Here is a 19065-nt window from a genome sequence, read left to right on the forward strand (position 1 = left end):
CTAGGAAAACCGCGAAAGCATTGGAAAAAAAAAATTCCACTTTTTGATTCCATCTATTTTAACATCTCATCGCTTTCTTTCCTACATCAACTAATAATGAAGACGAACAATTATATGTGGAAACTTGATTTGTTAGAATCCAAGTTTAATAAATCTACACCCAGATTTCCTCATACCAAAAAATTATTAATTGCAAGTAATCACAATCACAAATTATTAAAAAAAATTCCTAAATCACCAGAGGATGCCCAAGTAGAAATTGAAAAAATAAAATCAGATATCTTTCAAAAGAAATATCATTCGGCATATTCAAAATTAGCCAAGGAAGTGGAGAAAAAGACTATCCCGGTGGACGATAAAGAATTTGTATCAAAATTGATAACTTCAAAGCTAATAAAAATAATTCAAAGTGCATGTTTAAACTCCAAAGAATTGAAAACGAATCCTCCAACATATATTGGACAGCATCTTCGAGAAATTGTAATTGACAAATCAAATGAATGTAACCCTTCGAGTTTTTATATCACTTTTTGTCAAAACGATAAGGCAGTGAATAATTTTGTCGCCAATTTATGGAATAATAAGAATGTAAAGAAGATATTGGATGAAATTGAATGGTCATTTAGAGTTGTTCGTGGAAATTTGACAAGACAAGAAAAGGACTCTAGAATTAAAGCTACTGGTAGTAAGGTGGATTTGAAGGACAATGAAGATAGTGATGAGGGAGAAGAAGACGATAGTGAAGATGAACACAAATCTTTGGATTTGGAAGATGCTTATGACAAGTTTGCAATTTATGACAAGGTAGACAATGGATCAGGAGGTGAGGAACAACAACCAGAATTAGATCCTAATGTAAACTATAATGAGGTAACAGATGAAGAGCCTTCAGAAGAGGAGTCAAGCGAAGACTCATCGGATGACTTTTTCGAGGATGAACCACCAAAAAAGAAACAAAAACAGAGCCAAGATAGTGGGAAATCATTCAATCTTCCTCAACTTGCCTCTGGTTATTTTTCAGGGGGTTCTGATGACGAAGAAGACGATGCAGATAACGATAAAGTAGTAAAGGAAATAACTACACAGAGAAAGAATCGAAGGGGTCAAAGAGCAAGACAAAAGATATGGGCCAAGAAATATGGTAAAGAAGCAAAACATGTCAAGAAGAATCAAGAAATACTTGCCAGCGAAAGAGAACGTAGACAAATGGAGTTTGAAGAAAGACAACGTAAACGTGAGTTAAAGGCAAAATTATTAGCTGAGAAACAACAAACTGGTGCTAACTCATTACCACTTGGTGAGAGAAAACCTACTACCAGCAACACTGCCAGTACCATACCGCAGCTGCTGCTGGTCTCTACTAACTCTGTTGCAACAGAGGAAAAATCCATCCATCCATCCTGGGAGGCAAAGAGATTGGAAAAGGAAAAACTCAAGAATGTTAAATTCCAAGGTAAAAAAGTTGTTTTTGATTAGCCTGTAATACATACCCTATAGTAAATCATAATTTATTCTAAATCTATTTTGTATTTCTTGTTCAGTGATTGGATGGCACCATGCTTCTCCTTTGATAATAAACTTGTAGCTACACTTTTCTGGTTCACTAACTGAAACCAAGTCTGGTCCCTTCCCACATTCAAAAATTCAATTATTGCTGATCTTTGCGGACCATTCCAACACTTGGCTCCTCTGTCAAAKWAAWCTTTCCATTCTCGTATTTTTTGTAATTTCCAATCAATACGTCATCCTGGGCCACAGAGTGTAAAAGATTAATTCTGTAGGTGTAACCTCCCAATTTTTTGTTAATTGTAGTCAGATCAAATGCTCTTAAAATGTCGTCCGACCCATAGTCGTTACTTAAATTTTTCTTAATATCATCAATTTTGGATTCAATCTTGCTGATTTCTTGCTTTTGTTTGTCAATCAGATTTATTAATTGGTCATTGGACAAAGTTGTTTTGACTTGTAGTTGAGGTTTTGTCAAAAACGTGTTTGTGAAAAGCTGAAAATAATGATGAAGCATGTTTCTAATTGTAGGTTGTAAAGGTGTGCTATCAGTGTTACCGACTAAACTTTTGGCTTTTTCTGATAACTCCAGAAGTATAGCATTGGTTTCTTTGATGTCCTCCACAACGTCCTCGTCTTTATTCGAAAGATACTCCTGATATTTGTGAATAGATTCTTTGACTGCTGGATCATTGAAATTTGGATTATATTCCTGAGATAATTTCGCTAAAAGTTTTTCTAAAGATTGAATTCTACTTTCTTGTTTTAATAAATCCCTTTTATGTGCTTCTAGTTTTGTAGCAAGATCACTAATATGGTCTCCTAAGACATCAAACACTGAAGTTTCTTGCTCGTTGCTATTCTCTAATTGGACTTCCAATTCATACAAATGTGATTTCTTCAGGGGTAATACAGCTTCCAATTTCCGTAATTCATTCACTAATTGTTTTCTTTTTCCTTGAGCTAATTCGATTAACGACTGTTTCTTTTTCAATGCATCATTGATGAAACTTTCAAGTTGGGTTTTGTATTGTTCATATTGACGATGAATGATTTCACATTTATCTTCACAAATACCTTGTTCATCAGATCCATCACAACAAACATCATAATCACAAACCCCATCATCTACTTTAAATTGATCAATGAAATTTGGGAAATGACCCTTGTTTGCACAATAGAATTTAAATGGAGGACTAGGGCAAGCATTGGTACCTGGTTCGTCAGATCCATCGGGGCAATCGCAAAAGTTGTCGTTAATTTGGTCATAAGTCAATCGAATTGAAGAATCGTTTAAACACCTCCAATATTGTTTACCATTTTCAATAATTGGTTTGTACAAATCTTGATTCTCGGGACTGACTCCTCTAATTTCGCCCAACACAAAGGTTACCAATGAAGAAATTGCAAGTAATTGTTGGAACATTGTTTGTAGATAGCAAAGTATGTTGAAAAAAGGGGGAAGAGAGTGATATTTCAAACTGGAGTCGGGTTTTTTTTTTGGTTGTTTACCGAACGAAGAAAATATTCGAATTCTTCCACCTCTATTTTGATCTGAAAATAAATGGCAAATAAAATATCAACAATTAGATATAAACGACAAATCCGGCCGTTACTATCCAAGATTCATACTTTAAATGACTTGTACTCCAAAAACCCACTGTTGTTTGAATTTGACATTTCTAAAATTGATATAAATAAACCAATTAAATCCCCAGACGCTGATTATCACCCAAGAAAAAGAACGAAAACAGTACTACTTGAAGAATCGTTGGAGCCGGACTTTTACAGCCCTAGGACACCTGAAGAAAGACTCAAATCATTAAAACATTATGTATCATCCGAACTATTTAAAGCTTATACTGAGTTACTTTCCATACTAAAACCAGTTCTTATTTCTTTAGCACCATCTGATTGTTCTTGGACACTTGCTACCAGATGTGCATTTGAAATAGGTAAAGAAATGGCAGAATCAACAACCACCACCTACTATCGACTAAACAATGTGCATTTATTTGATCCTGATCTTGTGAATCCTAGTATCAAAGAATTGTATGATGAGTTGTATGGAGACATTGATGATTGGATTGATATGGAACCAGCACAAGTTACGAACAATTATAGACAATATCTACTTATTGGATATGTCAGTAAACTCTTGGTGATACATTCCCAGACTACATTATATATATTTTTGCCTGTGTTACTACATTGGCTATCACATCAAAATCCGTATCTACGACATTTGGGACAGTTACTCGCCAATGATTTTTTTAGTTTCCCCGATAATTCAACAACCAACATTGAGGAGTTGAATGGATTGAAATTTAATAATACTTCAAGAATATTCTGGACCTTATACGGAGTTGATTATTGGAAGCCATTTTTGAATAGAGCGAGTTTATCAGTTGTGCTACCATACAAGATTTCTTTAGAGTTGTTTGATGAGTTAGAAGACACTCATCAGTTACCAAAAGGTTATTACAGAAGAGAGTTGTATTCAATGTTTCAAATTTGTCTCAATTATAATATAATAGTTATGATAATGGTGAAAATACTACAAAAAACCCGCAAGAAATGTAAAACATACGAAGATGCGTACCAGCATTTCAAGAATATTTACACTTTGGCCGTGGAAATGGCATGTAACTGGTTGCCTTTCTATAGCATCACTTTTCCAAATAATAAAATAATTTTCAATTCATTAAGGCAACTACAAGAATTTATGCAAGGTAAGTTAAAAGTATTGTCTAGTCAAGGAGGGAAGTATACATTATTATATAAGAGATCACAAGGCTTTTTCGAATCACTTGAAGCTATACTGTATTATTATCTTTATCCTGACCGGAAGATTATTTTGAATTCGGTGGACACCGTTGCCAAGACGGCAGTCAAGTTGAGAATTGACAATCATAAATTTCTAGCCTGGTTGAACAGAAACGCATTTTAAAAAAAGAGCCTTAAACAATTTTGTTTATTTATTTATCTATCTATTTATCCAATACAATGCATTCTCCATTTAATTTTGTATCTTGTAATATTCTTATAGCTTCATTTGCTACCGACTCAACCAGAACCAGATTTATATCTGCCATGACTTTATTCCCCATATCTGTTTCTTTGACTAATCCGGGCATCAATGCATTGATTCTAATTTTCCCTCTTAATTCTTTTGATAGACTTTTAGTAAATCCTAATAAGCCAGCCTTAGATGCAGCATACACCGAAGTCCCTGGTATAAAATGTTCAGTCATTGATAATACTGAAGAAATATTTAATATTGTTGGATCAGACCCTTTTTGGCGAAGCATATTCTTCACCACCATTTGACTTAGTAGTATGGGAACCGTTAGATTTAAATTGATTGTGTTAACGATTTCTTCTTGTGTCATACGAAGTAACAAGGAATGATTAGTAACTCCAGCACAGTTTACTAATATTGTAGGAGATCCAAAATTCAAATCCTGTGGATTGCGTAACAATAGACTTGTCAAATCCAATGAGTGATATGTATGGGTTTGACCATGATCAGTCGCTAGTTCCAGTAATGATTGTTGCAATATGGTTTCATTTCTAGCTAATAATGATACTGCTGCTCCTTCAATGGCTAACTTCTTACTGATTGCAAGTCCAATTCCTCGAGATCCGCCTGTGACTAATGCAGTTTTGCCTTTAAACATCGTCAAAATGAGAAAACACACTTATGAAGAGAATTTGTTCAAAAAAAATTTAGTCAAATAATTGAAAAAAAAAACTTGATCGGAGCCAGGAAAAAAATGCTCTCAGCAGGATTCGAACCTACGATCTCCTCATTACTAGTGAGGTGCCTTACCAACTTGGCCATAAGAGCTTGTTTCCTGACATATTTTATTTCGGGTATTTTTTGAAGTGATTTTAGCACACAAATTAATTATATTTGAGATCTGCTTTATTGCAATCAATGAAGTTATATTCCATTTGTTTTTTATTTCTGAACAAAAAATGTTTCTTTCAATAACTATACTAGATATATCTGGCAGTTTTAGCTGTTTTGCTGTAAAAATTCTTTGGAAGTGAAAAATGCTTTTTGATGTGATTTAGAAAAAATCTGACACCAAATTTATGTTCCACTTCAAAGATAACAAAATCTATACTAAAGGCCCTTATAACTTGAACAATGAAAAATCACCCTATTTCTATACATATGCATCGTTTATTGCTTACAAAAACAATTTATCTATAAAAAACACCAAGAAATAAATAATTTGCATCAAGCTATTTATTCTTATATCTTAGGAAATAAAACATCTAGAGCCAACGTAAATCTCCATAAATGCAGTCTACTCATCTTGATAATTTATCCCACCCCATAGTATCTTTAGACAATGCACAATATTGTTGAGCTAAAAACGTAGAGCATTTACTCAATAATCTACTTTCCAAAACTGGATCACTGGATTCATCTTTCAATCTTTCCTGAGTAAATTCCAACATTTTGGTTATATAAGTTAACCAACCTTTTGCATTGATCAACTTGTTAGTTTTATCTGCTTCACTGAATGTCACACTCATGTAGTCATCTTTTATAAACGCCACACTATTTGGAATCAACACCAGTTTACCATCACTGCAAGTTGTTTTACCAGGAGTCCATGGTTCAGGATTGACATTGAAATCTATCAAATCAGATACATAGTTTAACTCATACTGATCTGATTTCTTGTTACGAGAAATCAAAATAAGGTGTGGACGATACAACTCTCCAACACAGCCACAGTCCGTTATATGGGATCTTGCAATACCAAACCAGTATTTGCGAGACCTCAAATGTTTGGGCAAAGATTGTGATGGAATTTCTACCAAATTGGTACCACCACGTAATTTACCAGCATTTTCATGAGATTTGTCATTAAAATCTGGACCACTCACTTTTTGACAATCTCCGTTATTAATATTACATCTGAGTATTCTCAAGGGGAAATTATACACAAAATTAAGATTGTTACCATCTATAAATGGTGCCCAATTCTTTTCCTTTTCTCTTGGAGCATAGTTTTCAATTGACAAACGAATAATACGATGTGGATCATGTAATGGTCTATAAATATGCATTGCCCTTTTCCAATCCACTTCTGTGCTTAAAGCATTGAATGCAATTAATGGTTCTTGAATTCGTATCCCGTTTTCATTAGTATATTCATGTAAAATTACCCTTGGATCCTCTGCACCCAATATCACCTTCTCTGCTTCTTTACCTTCATCAATATAATGAGGCAAAATAGTAGGAAATTCAAGACCAGAAAATGGGAATTTTTTGCCAGTTAATTCAATCCAATTTTTATCAAACACTTGACCAGCTAATACAGAAATTGTAGGATTGTTCCGTGTACCTTTTTTGGAATAGGCAATTCTATTGACCATAAAGTAAACGCCATATTTGTCCAACCAAACGGCAGACCCACAAAACTTGTACCATTTTCTTTCTAAAATACTTTCTTCAACTTCATCTTCATTATCCTGAAAGAACAAATCATAAATATTATTTAAAGAACGGAGTTCGTTTAATTTGTCTCTGAAAAATTTTAAGTCCTCTGGTTTGTTCAAATCAACAGCTTGACTTACTTGAAGGTCCAAATCTTGATCGTAAACAATACTATCACATTGCAAATTCTTGGTGGCAACTTGATTTTTAAATGTGTAGCCGGAAACTTTTATAGGTGTGTAGTCCACGTGGCCCTGTTGTTGTGTTGTAGTGATGGGATCTATCGTAAGGGTGTTAGCAGAGGAACCATCATGACCTAGCGTGATAGTAAGTGAGTTGATAAAACTGTAAAGAATATTCAAATTAAGTATTGCAATTAAACATTGTAAAAATAATGATACTTTATTTGCACCTGTATATCCTTTGATAGGGAATTTTTTGAAGAAAACTATTGATATTGGACAACATAATATTAGAAGGGCCAGATAGAAAGATAAATCTGATTCAAACATTTCCAGATCTTCAATAAGAAGTATATCTTTAATAATAATGGGTAAATCTCTATTGATAAAATAAAGGAAAAAAAAAGTCAAAAACGGAAAGAAAGAAAAAAAAGAATGAAAAACAATCAACACTCAGATTTAACCAGAAAGGTAATTCTAAATGATTAATGTCGAATGAGATTATGAATTCAAAACAAATTGAACAACGTTTTCTAGTTAGCTTTTTTGGGTTATGTGGATTTTCTTTTTCAGTTTTCAATGTATTGTGTTAGTTTGTTATCGGATTATTATTGTTAATGTGCACTCTAAACCACAACAGTAAGACGCGGATATACTAATCTTTCGTACTACTACTAAAATTTAGTTAGCTAGTAATGTACCTTGCGCCTCCCTCATACAGATGTACAAAAAACACAAACACAAATTACACACACACGTAGTAACTAAATCTTTTTTTTATTTTTAGTTTGCTCAATTTTACTTGTTGCGGTTTTTCCCATACTATCTCTAATTTTTTTTTCCATTTTTGGTTCAAACACACACACACACATCTTATCAACCGGTGTTTCCAGCTTTCTCAAAAACAATTGTTAGTTGCTACATCAATTGTATTGAATTGTATTGTATTGTATTGTATTGTATTTTCTTTTTCTTTTTCTTTTATTGTTTAGACGATATTAAATCTTTTGTATGTTATGATTCCATCTAAACTTCTATTGTATAAACTTTTTTGGTAAATTTGATTCTGTACACTACCACATACATATACGATAAATCGTCATTTTGATTTTGTACTCTTCGTTTTTCACTATTTCAGTCAATCTCTTGAAATTTCGGTTGTATTGATAGTATACACAAGAGCAGGGCTTTACCCATGAATACCTTACGTAAAGCCGTACAGTGATGAGCTGGTTTGACTCTTGGTAGAAAATTTTCACAGTAATCAGACACAAAAACCTACATAATATCTCAGATGATATTTGCTCAACTAAAGTTAAAGTTTCTGACACAAAATGGTTTCTTCTGGATATTGTTGATTGTCAATCCAAGCTAGTTGATAAATTGATACTGCCACAGAGAGGAAGAGGAAACAGTCGGGATTCTAAATCATTTTTATAGCATGCTAGTTATACAATTATTTGTAAGCTACACAATCGCAACTGGCCAAGACCAAACGTAATACTATGCTCACACGGCAGTACCATACAAATCCTCTTTCCATGCCAACAATTTGTTAATAAATACCATTGGTTTGCCGATTGTTTTAGGAATACTTCTTTTTGCTGTTGCATTTGTTTTGCTTAGTTCCAAATGCCCTTGCAAATGTCCAATCAATCGAGTTAATATTGCATTACCATCTTCATCCTCACCTATATCACTTTGAAACTCGTTTTGATGATTATAATAGTACCACGCAGTCAACCATAGCACTTTGTTAAACATAGGAAATCTAAACTTTGTTGGAACTTTGGTTTCTCTTTCAATTTCATTGATTTTCAACTGCATAACCATATCCCTTATAGTCAAGTAATTACCTCCTATCACAATTGAATCTTGTGGAGTGTGGACAGCATGGATCCAACCACTGGGGATAATGAAAAGATCACCAGGTTGTAGGTCGACTTTAAACCCACCGGTTGGTTTAATCTTCTTTTTATTCTTTGTTATTGTATATTCAGGATACCAAATAAAGTTTTGTGAAGGCTCAAGACACCAGGATTTATACAACTCCAAATTATTGTCTGTTGGTGGGAAAAACAAAAAAGTTTTAGCCCCACTTAACACGGTGTAGTATACCGAAGTACCCCCAAAATCAATATGGAAATCCGTGAATGAATTCTTCACAGACATAAGACAGTATTTGGTGACTTTGCTTCTCTTTTGTTCGTCCTCTTCAATCCACACCCGATCCACTACATCCATGTCTCGAACACACTTGGGTCGTGTGAAATCAACACCCAATTTTGCAACATCAGATATCTCCAACGATATCACATTTCGTATTCTATCACGTTTCTCTTCATTAGTCTTGAAATACTCTCGCCATTGCTTCAATTTCCATGGTGGAGATATACCTTGTTGTGATATCACATCCATCACCTCCAAAGGTGTATCTTCTCCGCAGCAATCAGTAATATAATCAATTGTAATTTCGTTTTTCTCAATGGGGAGTTGCATTCCATTTTTGGACAAATCTGCTTGTGGAATAAGAATTGGTTTCTCCATTTGTGTGTTCAATGCATATGTCTTTGTGAGTTTATCAATCACATTAATGTTTGTTTCTCCCTTAAAGTTTAAAAAATTGTGTAAATGGAAATGGCTCGATTTGTCAATTGCAAATGTATCTCCTTCATTCAAAGATTGATAGTCAATAGATACTCTGGCACGTTTAGATTTTCTTTTATAGGTAGATTCTCCATATTTGGGCACACATTCAGGACAATGATAGATAACTATCTGATCTATTTCATCAGTTGGAAGGTCCAAACAATGGACATGGTACCATACTTTGCATTTAGAACATTGAATCCATGAAGTTTTGTTGTCTTCTTCATCTTCGTCTTCTTTTTTGATTGTATTGCTGTGCACTTTACACAAGGGACATGACTCAGAATTAATTGGCATTGCTATGCTTGGGTGGTGAGGTGATTCTATGATGTAATTCAATAAGAGAAAAAAAAATAGAAGAAGGTAAATATCACCAGTTTTGGATTATGCTCTATTGTTTTGATTTTTTTTTTCTGGCTCCTAAAGTTCGCGTTCCGGATAAATGTTAGTATGGGTTTTGTTTTTAGTGTTGAAGAGTTCGTACGACCATATACTCTTTTAAATCAAATCAGGCTATGCCAGGAAGAATAGTCAAGTGAATTGCAAATTAAACCATAATTGAAGTTACATTGTTTTCACTCAAGCCTGATAGGGATAAGAGAAAGTAGTCACTATTTTTTTGCTCAAATTTTAGCCAGAGTATAGATTATCTACAATAAAGAATCATTCTTAAAATTAAAAACAATTTATAAAATAGTAAAATTTAATAATACAAAGTAACATGGTAAACAAAAAGTAAACAATATCAGACACCATTAAGATATATAATTAAAAAGGTCGCCACCCACCTAAAAATAGCACTGTTGTTGAACACATTCAGGAAACTACACCAAATTTGATCCACCTCATAACATTATAACCACACAAATAGCCAAAAACACAAATATCATTACAGGTCTAATTAATAGTACCACAGATTCACTCTTACTAATTAAACCTGAAACATTAGACCCTCCAACACCGGCACTATAAGTTTGATTACTGGTAGAATCAACACCATTTGCATCCGACTTAAAAGTGTTGGAATTTGCAATAAATGAAAAATCAGTATAATCAGTTTCAAAAACAGTCGAATTACCAACAATCAGCAAGTGGGCAAAAAAGGAATTTGAAATATCAGTAGCATTGTCTTTTGGCTCAAAGCTGAGAGTGAAATCATTGTTTGTAGGACTGGCAGTTTTTGATATAAAAGTCCCTTCAAAATGAGAGTTTGTTGTGCTATGGCTTGCACCTTGTTGAACTTTCTCTTGCGTACGAGTTACTTGTTGAGTCCCCTCTTGAGTGTATGTTTCTTGTTTAGTGGAAACCCTCTGCTGTATGGAAGTCTCTTGCTGAACAGAGGCACCTTTTTGAGTGGAAGCATCTTGTTGGGTATAAGCACTTTCGTGAATGTGAGTTTTAGCACCTGCAAGGGAATAATTGTAATCACCAGTTTGATCAATTTGAATCTCATCACTCTCTGGATAGAATTTCCAAGAATAACCAGCCAGTGTAGCCTTAGCACTAATGGTATCGTGCAACAGTGTCAAAAGAATAAAGTCAACTTCCAAATCATCACTAAGATCACCATTATTGCTGGCAATTGAAGTTTCCTCAGAAATATAATACAAATGTGATACACTAGAGTCAATACTACTACTAATGACAGCTTCGCCTTGTTGGAATTCAGGATTGTTGATATTTTGATTATCGTTGACAGTAATACTTGCAGTAGTAGAGGTTTGATTTGACAGACCATCATTCGGTGAAGCGAGTATCAAGGGTGCATCCAGTTCAGGAAATTCACTGGAAACAATTACAATTGATCTACTAGAAACTCTGCTATCCCATAAAGAAACATGTTTAAATTGATTATCACTTGAATCAAAAATCGGAAAATTAGTAGTCAAAGTAGTTGGTGATATCATAGTAGACACCAGAGACCCAGCATCAAGAATTATAGACTCTGAAATATACTCAGATTCAATTGGAACGGTAGTGGACGATGACTGACTTGGTGTGAATGTCGTATCATCCGGAAGATCTAAATCATGACCAGTTGTAGGACTGAAAACATCCGTATAAGTATTTCCTGGTGAAGATGGGAACTCGTCTTCAATGATAACAGACTGATAGATGGACAGGGAAGTTGCAAGTGGTGTCAGCTCTATATCACCTGCATTGATAACCCCTGGCGAATGCGCTTCTTCGGATTGGTAAATAGTAAATGAACTTAACTCGTGTGGGAAGGTTGTTACAGTAGTTTGATACAAACCAGACTCACCAACAATACCAGATTCAGTTATAATAGAGCCATCTTCATTGGTAACTATCCAAGTTTTAGTATATTCTACTGTATTAGCAGCCCATTCCCAATTTTGATCTTTCTGTGGGAAAGTTGTCACGGTAGTGTGATATGATCCCGATTCATCAATAATCCCAGATTCAGTTACAACAGAACCATTACTATTGGTAACCTCCCAAGTTTTAGTGTATTTAGTATAGCCTTCCATTTGGTCAAGGTCTCGGAGAAATGTAGTTACTGTAGTCTGATATTCACCAGATATAAGAATAATCCCAGATTCAGTTATAATAGAGCCCTGTGAATTAGTAACTTCCCACATAATTGTTTTCTCACTCATGTTAGTCCTACTAGGCACAGGATTGAATGAGACAGGCGTATCAGTTTGAACCAAAGGAGGTGGTAGATCGGAAAACAGCTCACTAGTTAATGAAAACATACTCAAATCACTAGTTTCATTGAAAGTCTCATAACTCTCAAATGTCTGAGACGTCTCGAAAATATCAAATGACTCAATGGTGCCAAAGGTGTCGTACGTCTCAAAGTTTTCAACAGTGTTAAACATTTCAGTGGTGTCAAGCGTGTCATATGTCTGAAAGTTCATACTAAGATCACTGGAATAGTCAACATCAACTGAAAAATCTGTAGAAATAACACAAGATTCATCAGTATATGACTCATACACTTCAATAGATACTTCATCAGACATGAAGGGCTCACTGGGAAATTCTTCATCAACCATGGATTCACTTGAATAACGCCTATTACTCGTCGATGAATTTGTAAAATGAGTAACTTTAGGGGGTAGCACAGGAACAACAGTACTTTCGGTAACAACTCGAGTTTCACTTTTCGTGGGAACAACTAACTCAAGTGACGTAGTATCTGGAATTGGAGGACCCACAATTGAAAATGTTCTAGAAGCTAACTGAGTTTCCGCAACTGGGACCAATGATACTGTAGTCAAAAGACCAATTTTAGTCGACTGTGTAATGGTACTACTAGTGTGCAATACACCTGACACAGTGGGGAGCCACTGGGCCTCCAAAGTGAGTGTCGGAGGAAGTTCTATCGTAACGGTAGGTATCGAGGTTATTATTATCACAGCACTCACCCATTCATAGTTTTTATTAGTAGCAACTTCAAACAATCCAACATATTGTCCATTTCGGCCAGAATCGTCGGTTGAAACAAAAACACTTGTGAATTGTGTAGGTTTGGTCCCTGGTATTTCTAAAGAGCTAATTGGATCAATCTGACAAATCGAAGGTAACCGTCTCGAAGGGACACAACCAGAATAAGACAAAGATCCTAAAATGGTAGATGGGATTCCAGCACCCCAATCTGTCACAATTTTAAACAAACTAGGGTTATAGCCTAGTCCTATGTTAAACTTCTGTTCCAAAAATACGTTTCTCATTATAAGTATACCAGTTGTAGCATCATAGGTATATGAGGAATACCAGTAATTACCAACAAGCGGGAGTGTCAATCCAATCATGTTCCCGTTACCAAATCCATAAACATTGAATGTTTGAGTGGCCGAAAAAGAATCCACTATAATGGAAGACGTGCTATCAGCCAAATAAAAACTTTGTGTTATCTGAACCGGCAATAACGAATTGGATATATAAATAGTAGAGTTATTTATGGCAACAAAGCAACCGGAACCGCTAATTTGAGTTCTTTGTTGGTACACTTGATTGCTCAACTTAATTTGACCATTGTTAGTTATGGTCCCCAAAGCTGAACCAAGTGAGACCACACCACTAGTTCTTTGATCCTGATGAAAACTCAAAAGCCCATTATTTGTCCAATCTGATGCAACAATATCCATCGTATTTGGAAACTTCCCAGATGCTGAAAAAAACATTCTGCCAGTATTTCGAAATGTCAGGGTAATAATCCTGTAAGTAGCTGATGTTAATGAAGCACTGGAGTCGAATGTGATATTCCCCTGGTTGTGAAATACACCAAGAATGGAAACAAAGGCCACTTGAAGTGCCAAAATAGGGGAAGTCAGGGAAACATAAAGACTAGCTTGGGGCTCAACCATCAAGCTACCAAAAAAAGTGCAGATAGAATTGTCAACGATGGACCAAAAGGCACCAGATTTTATAGTAATATCTTGTATCTCAAAATTTAATTTACCACGATCAATCCTATTCTCCGTAATTTTGAAAGTCAAACATATAGGTAACAAGAAAATGATAAATCTTATAGCTTGTGAGTACAGAAACATGCTTTTTCAAATTATAAAGGATTGATAGATAGTTTAGTTATACCGAAAAAGCAGTTTTCTGAATTTTCAATGAAGTATACTTTGACTATTGGATCCTCAGTATTTAAATAGAAAACTCATTTTATATATCCCAAATGTCATGTTGTAAATTATAAAGTGCCAACCATAAACATGTCCACCAAACAAGGGTTGCATAATTTGTTATTAATTTGCTTGTTAATTTCCAACTCAAATTGCTGATAAACCATTCATCTTCTTTTCCATTGGCGCATCAGTTTTGAGGAAATTAATTTTACGTTCCAAAAAATAATCCAATATCATCAGCCAAGGATTATTGGAAAGATTTTCTTAGTTAATCATTCCTTTTTGAGTTAAGATATTAGATGAATCATTGAAATAATAAATCAATTTGGCTAAAAAAAAAATATTATATCTAAGAGAGAGAATAAAATATCGCACGTTAATGAGAATACAATTTGTACTCATTAAGCAATATTATTAAAAACTACAACACTGTAAATAATGCCATTTTTATTTGAAAGAAAGGCGTTAAGAACCATTCAGTCATTTTTGTCTTTATCTATAATCATGTTGCATATTGACTCTGACTTGAGATTGCCTAATTAGTCACCAGAGTTTACGAATCAAAGCTTGAACGACTAACGTCTATCCAAGACTTTATTCCAAAATCAAAAACAATAAAATACAATTGAAACTTTGTAAGAAACCTATACATATGTATATAATTTATAAACAAGCATATAATATTGGGCAAAAATTAAGTTTAAGTTTCTTCTTCACCCAATTCAAAATAACTAATGTCTTGGTTAGCGTCTTGTAATGAGCCAAGATCACCTGGCGTGAGTAACAAACTTCTTGGAGAACCTGGAACTGACATTGGTCGAGTGATTTTCATCTTGGATTCAACTACCTTCTCACCAACATAATCAGGATAAGCTCTTTTAAGTGCCAACAAACGAGCCTTAGAATATTCGGAATGAACTGATCTCCAATCCAAAAGAACACTCAATCTTTCAGTTCTATTTCTTTGGTTGATTCTTTGTCTTCTGGATTTCGCACAGAAATCAAACATGTAATCAGTCAATTGATTGATAGACTCATCGACAGATTTCATTCTTCTGTCAACAATATAAATACCGTAATCAGTTGGGTTTTCAACCAAATCATTCATGTAACACCCAAATCCAGACAAATTGGTGGTAATAGAAGGTATACCCATAACGGTACACTCGGCAGGAGTGTAACCCCAAGGTTCGTAGTAGGATGGGAACACACCCAAATGACACCCTCTAACAAATTCATCATAATCTAATGACAAAATAGGGTTGTTAGCATTCAAGAACTCTGGATGGAAAATAATCTTAACTCTATCTTCTGGTTTGTTAAATAATTGAACTCTTCTAATATGATTCAAGACTGGATCAGTACTGTCATCAACCATGTTGTGAGTGACAATTGGTGGCAAACCATCTCTCTTCAATGCAAATATACGTCTTTTCAACAAAACTCTATCGGCTGGTTTAATCAACTCATCAATAGTTGGAACTTCATCGTTTCCGTGATGATCAGTATTAGGGTATCTAGCACAATACTCAAATAATCTTTCACCAACTTTCTTTTGCACTTCACCAATAGTTGATTCTAATTGTTTAACAACAGCCTGACCTTTCAAAGTCTCAACAGTGTAGGATTGAGTTTTTCCCGGCATAATAATGAAAGCCACAACTGTGGTTTTGGAACCTGCCTCTTTCAATTTATGATTCAATCTTGCTAACGATTCAATAAAGAAATCACACCCTTTATTTCTAAACTCGTATCTCCCGGCGATGAAGAAATATAAGGTATTGTCTAAATCAAAATCATAGTTCCCATAGAAATGTCCTTTGACAAATTCATTGATCTTGGCCTTTTTGATAGCATGCAAATTTTGGAATTCATGAACTGCTTGGAACTTGACAACATTCAACCCATTAGGTAAAACACCATCTGGTTTTCTTTTCAACAAATGTTCGGCTTCATAGGCAGTAATATCAGAAACTGTAGTGAACACATCAGCTGAATGCGTAGCAGATCTTTCGATACAGTAACGGTGATAAATACCTCTTTTACCAGCTTCAGCATCAACATCAAACTTGTCCAAATTGTTGTAGAAATCGGTACTACCAGCACACAAGTATCTTCCCAATAATGTTGCATGGGTAGTGAAAATAGTGGTAACGTCAATTCTTCTTTTTCTACATAATGGCAAGGCAATACCTGCTAACCATTCATGACATTGACAAATAACAGCACGATCACGGTCGTTATAAACCAATTCACCCAAAAACCAAGCAACCAAATAACCCAACAAAATAGCATCATTGGTTTCCAGGTCATGATCAGGGGTAGGGATACCAGCAACATTCCACAAATCAGCTTTCCATTCATTCAAATAATGGCCGGCAGACCAAATGTCAAACAATAATACTCTTGGTGCACCTTCAATCAACCATCTACCATAAAGCCATCTAATACCTTTGGAAGACATAGAATCAAGGGTTTGTTTGATATGAGGGTCGGTAACTGGCAATTCTTCAACTTCAATTTGTGCTGAGTCATAATGTAATGGACCCAATAAAGTGTAACGTTCACGATATTCAGCTACAGTGACTGGGGCTTTTGATTTTAAAACGGAGTAAATACCTCCAACTTTATGAGCTACCTCAGTAGCAACCTCAAATAATAAATGATTATCAATATCTCTAGCCATTGTTCTTCTAAATTAAATGTGGACAAAAACTAAAGGGGGGACGGTGGGAAAATGAAACAAAACGAAATGAAACGAAAGGAAAGAAACAGTCAAACAAATGAACAATTATAGAATAAAAAAAAAAGTGAAATAGAACAGAATAGAAAAGAAAAAGTGAAATAATATATATGTAAGTGGGAATGAAAAAGATTATATAAGGTTGAAATAGTTTTTTGTTGAAAATTTAATGAAAATTGCTGGACTAAATGTTAATTCTATTTTTTGGGGGGAGAAGGGGGAAAAAGAAAATTACTTCGGCGTTGTGTTGGGTGGTGTGTGGTGTGTGTGTGGTGTGCCTAATATATTGTTAGCGTTTTTTTTGTGTGTGTTTCCACGTCGGACTACTTAAAGAAAGAATCTAAAATTAAATTAATTAAATGAAGAAGTGGGGGGAGAGAAGGAGAAAGAGAAGGAGGGAGAGAGGGGGAGAGTCATTCAGTCAGTAAGTCGGTTGGACAGGAATTGCCAATTCGAGAGACAATGCAAGGAAAAAAAAAAGAGAAGAAAGGAACACTAAACTAATATTAATTGGTCATGGGGGTTAACTAAAGCCGAGACAGGTACAGAAATTTGCAAGTATGAATGGTGAACTTTTGAAACTTAGTAATGCAATCGACATCCATACCAAGGTTATGAATTAAACGAATGATTTTTTACTTAACAATCAAACCTAATAATAATAATAGAGTAATCTAGAAAAACAAGGATTAGATCGGATGTTTGTGGTTTTAACTCTTGGTTCACCACAAAATTCAATGCTATTTATTCCAATATAATAAATAAAAAGCCAGAAAATAATTAGCTGAGCATTGACTAATAAAGCCAACATTGGGTCATGAATATTAATTGTTGGTCTTTAACCTTTTCAGACAAACTAAATTACCCAAAATTAGTGAGTCTTGGATAATCAATTCATCTGGTGGTATTACTATTTTTATCGGAAAAATTACAGAAATTGTATATACAAATTTGTATCTTGCAAGTAAAACATATTTCTCAGGTGGTGGTTCGTCAACCATGCAGAAGCCCCCCTAGAAAATATTCAGCATTTCTTATCCTTCAAACAACAGCATCTACTACGAATTTTTTGGAATCTTGTTTTCCAAACATTTATAGATGTCATAATTGAACAATAACATCCTGATTCCTATTGTTAGGTACGGAACAATGGATCGAATGAATTGAGTGTAGATGATAAGGTTTAACAATGTTATTTCTTCCATGCAAGCATTCACCAAATAGAAGAGTTCCAGCACCCTTGGAAAGAAAATGTGACGATTCTACTACTAGAAAATAGTGCATGAAGCTTATATGTGAAGAATGGAATTTTCTTAACTCAAGGCGTAGGAAAGGAGGGAGAAAAGCCAGCACCATCTGCATGCCAAGACTAAAAAAAATTAGGGTTAATTTATTGCGAGAAATAATTCCGGTGTGTGATTGCTCGTCTCTTTCCCCCATGGTTCTTCACCCAATTACAATCGCCACAGGCTGGTCGAAAAGATACAATGATAGTGCCCTTGACTCCTGCTTGATTGTATAACTCTATATCTTTTAGTAACAAGGACAAAACAAATGCAATTAGAGCAGATATATAATCAACTGAGACTTTGCTAAAGAGCTTATTTTTTTCTCCATATACGAATAACTAATTGAAACAAGCAGTTAATGCGCTGATACTATGGCGTGACACGCTTAGTTATAGTCATCAAAACTAACCAAAGCTCAATTAATCCGTGTTTACAAAATCATTTCAATTAAAACCATCTACAATGTGCCCCCCCACCGTCTATTGGCTAGACATCTGGAGATTTTAATTTCAATTAGATTCTTTAGTCACCACATCCCTCACCTTTGATAAAGAGGGCTGTCCATTTTTTTCAACCCGGAGATAGTTGGTTGCAAGAAAATAATCTATTACAGTATAATTCACTAATT

At 34.7% G+C, this 19065-nt stretch overlaps 9 protein-coding genes and 1 non-coding gene across 10 annotated transcripts; 3 read left to right on the forward strand and 7 right to left on the reverse strand. All coding sequences in view use genetic code 12, as the record gives it.

The window, feature by feature from the left end:
- Positions 1–96: 96 nt before the first annotated feature.
- BUD22 (Bud22p) lies at positions 97–1476 on the forward strand (the record flags this gene model as incomplete). Its single annotated transcript, XM_712884.2, has 1 exon — positions 97–1476. The coding sequence occupies one exon, from the start codon at positions 97–99 to the stop codon at positions 1474–1476; it is 1380 nt and encodes a 459-aa protein (XP_717977.2).
- A 172-nt stretch (positions 1477–1648) lies between these two features.
- On the reverse strand, positions 1649–2932 carry CAALFM_CR00690CA (uncharacterized protein; the record flags this gene model as incomplete). Its single annotated transcript, XM_712883.2, has 1 exon — positions 1649–2932. One exon carries the CDS (start codon positions 2930–2932, stop codon positions 1649–1651), a length of 1284 nt encoding a protein of 427 aa, XP_717976.2.
- A 138-nt stretch (positions 2933–3070) lies between these two features.
- CAALFM_CR00700WA (uncharacterized protein) lies at positions 3071–4456 on the forward strand (the record flags this gene model as incomplete). Its single annotated transcript, XM_712882.1, has 1 exon — positions 3071–4456. One exon carries the CDS (start codon positions 3071–3073, stop codon positions 4454–4456), a length of 1386 nt encoding a protein of 461 aa, XP_717975.1.
- Positions 4457–4496: 40 nt separating this feature from the next.
- CAALFM_CR00710CA (3-oxoacyl-[acyl-carrier-protein] reductase (NADPH)) lies at positions 4497–5186 on the reverse strand (the record flags this gene model as incomplete). The annotated part of the gene is made up of 1 exon (XM_712880.1): positions 4497–5186. The coding sequence occupies one exon, from the start codon at positions 5184–5186 to the stop codon at positions 4497–4499; it is 690 nt and encodes a 229-aa protein (XP_717973.1).
- CAALFM_CR00720WA (uncharacterized protein) lies at positions 4513–4836 on the forward strand (the record flags this gene model as incomplete). Its single annotated transcript, XM_712881.1, has 1 exon — positions 4513–4836. The coding sequence occupies one exon, from the start codon at positions 4513–4515 to the stop codon at positions 4834–4836; it is 324 nt and encodes a 107-aa protein (XP_717974.1).
- A 97-nt stretch (positions 5187–5283) lies between the features above and the next one.
- On the reverse strand, positions 5284–5356 carry tT(AGU)3. Its single transcript has one exon. It is a non-coding gene; the product is annotated as a tRNA-Thr (tRNA).
- Positions 5357–5829: 473 nt separating this feature from the next.
- On the reverse strand, positions 5830–7479 carry BMT3 (Bmt3p; the record flags this gene model as incomplete). Its single annotated transcript, XM_712879.1, has 1 exon — positions 5830–7479. One exon carries the CDS (start codon positions 7477–7479, stop codon positions 5830–5832), a length of 1650 nt encoding a protein of 549 aa, XP_717972.1.
- A 1179-nt stretch (positions 7480–8658) lies between these two features.
- Positions 8659–10095, reverse strand: CAALFM_CR00750CA ([Histone H3]-lysine-36 demethylase; the record flags this gene model as incomplete). The annotated part of the gene is made up of 1 exon (XM_712878.1): positions 8659–10095. One exon carries the CDS (start codon positions 10093–10095, stop codon positions 8659–8661), a length of 1437 nt encoding a protein of 478 aa, XP_717971.1.
- A 548-nt stretch (positions 10096–10643) lies between these two features.
- Positions 10644–14321, reverse strand: HYR4 (Hyr4p; the record flags this gene model as incomplete). Its single annotated transcript, XM_712876.1, has 1 exon — positions 10644–14321. One exon carries the CDS (start codon positions 14319–14321, stop codon positions 10644–10646), a length of 3678 nt encoding a protein of 1225 aa, XP_717969.1.
- A 784-nt stretch (positions 14322–15105) lies between these two features.
- Positions 15106–17091, reverse strand: GSY1 (glycogen (starch) synthase; the record flags this gene model as incomplete). The annotated part of the gene is made up of 1 exon (XM_712875.1): positions 15106–17091. One exon carries the CDS (start codon positions 17089–17091, stop codon positions 15106–15108), a length of 1986 nt encoding a protein of 661 aa, XP_717968.1.
- Between the last annotated feature and the right edge of the window lie 1974 nt (positions 17092–19065).

Source organism: Candida albicans, chromosome R, assembly GCF_000182965.3.
Source record: "Candida albicans SC5314 chromosome R, complete sequence".
In the NCBI taxonomy this organism is placed as follows: Eukaryota; Fungi; Ascomycota; class Pichiomycetes; order Serinales; family Debaryomycetaceae; genus Candida; species Candida albicans.